The sequence below is a fragment of the Cariama cristata genome, unplaced genomic scaffold (assembly GCF_000690535.1).
Source record: "Cariama cristata isolate BGI_N322 unplaced genomic scaffold, ASM69053v1 scaffold19702, whole genome shotgun sequence".
Classification (NCBI taxonomy): domain Eukaryota; kingdom Metazoa; phylum Chordata; class Aves; order Cariamiformes; family Cariamidae; genus Cariama; species Cariama cristata.
The window spans coordinates 1-4,382 of record NW_009602346.1 but is presented as its reverse complement, the minus strand read 5'-3'; the positions used below and the strand labels follow the sequence as shown (position 1 = coordinate 4,382).

The following is a 4,382-nucleotide window of genomic DNA, read 5'->3' as shown; positions in this document are numbered from 1 at the left end:
CTGTTTAGCATTGGCTTTTTTTGGCTCAGACCTGGTAATCATCTATTGCCTGGCCAGAATGGGTGGCAGAGGAATGATTTGGTCACAGTGGGATGGCTGTAATAAGGCTTGTGGGTCCTTTCCCACCCATACGGGAATTCATCCCAATGTCAGAGGTATTGGAAGGACAGCTTTCTTGCCTGGCCCTGCAGCCAGGTTTTGAGGACTGTATGGAAAGTGTGGCACTTCTGCATCATCCTGTGTGGGGGATTCTTGTACCCTAATGCCTACAGATCTGACAGACATCCTTGGCTGCAAAGAACCCACCCCCTTCACGTTTAGAACCCAGCCCAGCCGCAGCATTTACCAGCTAAGGTTACAAGAGACATGGACCTCAAATGCAGCACAACTTCCAGGGGAAGGAGAGTAATGAAGGCATGATGCAAAAGGCAACAGGAGAGTTCAGACTGAGTCATTTGTGGTCCTAGAGCTAGTCAAGACAGTAAAACTCCCAAGCAGCTAGTGCTGCAGAAACCGCTGTGAATGGCGGCTGCATGAAGTGTCCTCTATGAAGAGAGACTCCTTACCCCACTGCACGGGCTGGGATCCTGCTCTGTGAAATGTGCTGCATTTACTTACCCACCAAGGACAGGCTCAGCTCTACTGGGAGCAGCCACGCTGCCCTCAAGGGGGGACTAAATCAGTGCTGGCACAGACAAACACCCTGCTGGAAGTAAGAGGAGAGGAGGGACAAAACTCCCCCCTCCGGCACACTGCACAGGTCAGCAAGGCGGGACAGCAGCAGCAGGTGAAGGTGAGCACATTTAGCCCTCTGGAGAGCAGCAGGCCACAGCAACTGGGTTCAGCTCCAGCAACCCAAAGATAAAAGCAGCACCTACCTCCACGGCCAGCCCTTAACAGAACAGCAGTAAAGGTATTTCAGCTTTAAGTAAATAAGCATCCTGTTGTAAACACATTTTGCTCAAGCATCGAGCCACAGCCGAATCCCATGTTCAGTTCCACTGTTTTTTCAGTAGCACTTATTTCACATACCACCATTTGACAGCTTACAGACTAGCACTATAGACAGACAGGGGCTGAGCATCACTGCTTTAAAAAAAAAGTTTCTGGCAATTCAGATCTAATTCACAGCTCCTGAAAATAAGAGGCTTTTGGAAGAATATTGGCTTTTAAGTATGCAACGCATCCTGTTATCCCGAGAGTATATGATACACTATTTCTGTTTTACAGAAACAGATTTTTAAACTAATTGGCAGTCTAGATCTTTACTTTCATCAGCATTACCTAATCATTTCAATACCATGAGGTATACATTCAAGCCAATAAATAACCAAAAAAGCCAGCCATTTTCCTGTTCCCCTTTTCTCCTTGAAACTATCCCATCTTAACCCCTTTTTCCTGCAGTTACTAGACACGTTACACTTTCAATTCAAATCCAGTTTTGTTGTATTTTGTTTCCCTATACTCCACAGAACTGCCGCCTTTCATTAGCTGGGAATGTGCACTGGTATTTAAGGATTTATTTCTTCCAAAGCACAATCTAGAAGACTCTACAAATTTATTAAGAGCAATTTTTGTCATACATTTTATTAAAATGTCTCCTGAAAGACTGATATCACTTAGAAAGATTTAGATCTGCTTCAGCTACCTAATCTGCAATGTCAGAAAAAGGAAGCTAGCCATTGTCCAAGAAGACAGACCCCTGAATCTTTGAGTTACTAGTATTATTTACAGTGAGAAACATAAGAACAGAAGTCAGTTGACACCACAATCTACAGTGACAGGCTTTTTACCTTCTACTGAGACATCTGAGGCCTGTACAGCTGAGGAGGTACCTTAGTTGCTTACATGCTAAAATCAGACTTAATTTCACATTAAAGGCCACCAATTTTTCAAGTGTCAGTCACCTACATAGTCAATCACTTCTTATAAGAGACAAGACTACAATTTGACTGTAACTTGTTCTTAGTTTTGGGGAACAACATTTGACCATTTGTTAAATATGAAAAGGTATGTGTTTATAAACATCCAACTAGTAAGTCAGCATCAATTCCTCAGATCTCAGCACAGCTTGACAAGTCACAACTGAATTTAACTGCACCGTGAAATCCAAGAACTGTGCAATAATCCACTATGACAATAAAGCTGAAAAAAGATGACAGCAACTCCCTAGTGAAGCCATTTAATAGGTTCAGGCAACCAGTGCCATGCCAGCTTCGCCAAATTGCCCATATATATTCAATCATGCGTATCTTCTGATCACAAACACTTCCTATCATTAATAGGTATACTGACTGGCTGTTGCTGGAAGAATACAACAGCGTGTTTCAGCCACAGTAATGGCCAGCCTGTGACAAATGCTTCCTGTCACATTCTGTAAGTATTTCTGCTACTGTTCTGTGAAATTCACTCAAAAAACACCAACTGAGGTGTTGTAGGTACTTTATTGATAGAATAGCATGCAGAGTCCACCAATCGCTGAACAGTTCAGAGCCTAGCCATGTATTTCCAGGTGTGAAATTAAGATCCAGTCTTTTGTTCATTTCAATATGGACTCTTCACTCGCTAGAAGGGAAGAAAAAAAACCAAACATAGTTAGGACTACTAGCCACTCCTATGCAGTACTAAAATATGCAGAGCATTATTGGGATCAAAGGCTACCTGTAAGTATGCCGTTTCTTTCTAGCCAGTTTTTATGACTCCCTCTTCTGCTTATTCAACAGAAGTGTACTTCATTGCTTTGGGGTAAAGGCACTTTTTTGGCTTACTCATTAGTAAATTAGTTTTCTGAACTGACAATTCAAATAAGCCCGTTACACATAGGTCCAGTTATCCATCTTTAAAGAATAATCTTCAACAACTGCATTGCACTGAATGAAGTTTTAACAATTTCTTTTCTAACTGGAAAACCACATCAAAACCACTGTTGGGAAAGCAGATCGGTCGTCTGTGTGCCACTTTTAAATAGATTAAACATTCTAAAGAAATAATCACAAATTCCATTATTAGAGTGGAGTAGCAACACTGCAGCACAGTCTCTATCTCCAAAAATACAAAAAGTTTCAGTTAAACTGGAAACAACTGAAAGACCCACTTATTTAGTCCATGACCAATGGAGACTATATATTTAAGATGGTAAAACAACTATGCAATATAGCTTTCCAGTAATCGACACAATTCACGAACTTGCATATTTGATTCTATATATGTGTAGTTCATTTAATTTTACAGGGTTTTGTTCAGCATTATTCTTGTTTAGGACAATGCAAATGTCGCTGTTTCCCAGGGAAATAGTTACTAAGTATGTAGCTGCACAAGGAACAGCTTGAGTTATTAATCAATTTTCTTAAAGTTCTTCTTAACAGTAAGTCCACCTAAAAAAACCTAGGTGAATTCAAGCTAGAGAGCACACTCCTCTGTAAGGCAGGGGGAGGAATCCCATTAGAAATGCACAGTGGACCAAAGAAATAATCCTAAGGACGAGGGAAAGCATGCCGCATCGGGAATACTATCAGGTGGAAGAGAATGGGAAAAGGAAGCATTGTTAATACCAACTGATCAGCACATACTCTTCATGTGAGAGATACAACAAATGAAGCTGACCTCTAACACTGTGTTAGTGATACTACTTAAAAGTTTGAGTTGCAATTACAAGCAGTTGTCTATGACTTCTGGTTTAGATCACCAGTCTCATTTGTCAGATTTCTGTATTGCACAGAGAAACGGGATCATAGATTTGCTGCACCCAGCTGAATAAGGGACATCTGAGTACAGTTAATACACAGTTCCAGTTACCCGTAACACAAGACCCAGCAGCTTTTAGCAGTTTGTTTTCTCAGTGGAAATTCAGATAGCCATTTAACAAGTCCTGTTTGGTCACAAAAGTGTTTTTGACTCTTCCTCTACTGATGCTTACATTTTGAAGAGCTTGTCAAACAGTAGCACAACTTACCCTCCACATAACCCTAACCATTGTTCCACGGATTCACGTGGGTCTGCACCCCCCTGGCTGTAAGCCTGAATTTCTCCTAAAAACACTGCAGTAAAACAGCAGTCCACCTGCAAGCCAGTGTGTGCACTTTGGTGTGGGATGCATAAGTGAAATTGAGGGACTACCTTCTGCAAGCTCTTTTGCAATCCGCTCAAGTTCTTCACGTTTCTTTTTCTCTTCAGCTTCTATTCTTCTCTCTTCTTCAGCAATAGGCTTTAGGTAGTCTGCCATTAACAGATTTGCTTTAAAACACAATTTCTAGAACCCAGCACAAAGCTCCGCGCTTCCCAGCTCACACAAAAAAGGAAGAAAAAAAACAGTTTCGTTGGTACAAAGGCACATTTCGTACGAATCTGTGACTTCAATCCAGTAAGAGCCCGTTTCTGAGGGC

At 41.5% G+C, this 4,382-nt stretch overlaps 1 protein-coding gene across 1 annotated transcript; it reads right to left on the bottom strand.

Moving 5' to 3' along the window:
• Nucleotides 1-2,539: 2,539 nt before the first annotated feature.
• Nucleotides 2,540-4,215, bottom strand: ATP5I (ATP synthase, H+ transporting, mitochondrial Fo complex, subunit E; the record flags this gene model as incomplete). Its single annotated transcript, XM_009694733.1, has 2 exons — nucleotides 2,540-2,565; nucleotides 4,117-4,215. Coding segments are annotated over 2 exons (125 nt in total), but the record flags the coding sequence as incomplete, so codon positions are not given.
• Between the last annotated feature and the right edge of the window lie 167 nt (nucleotides 4,216-4,382).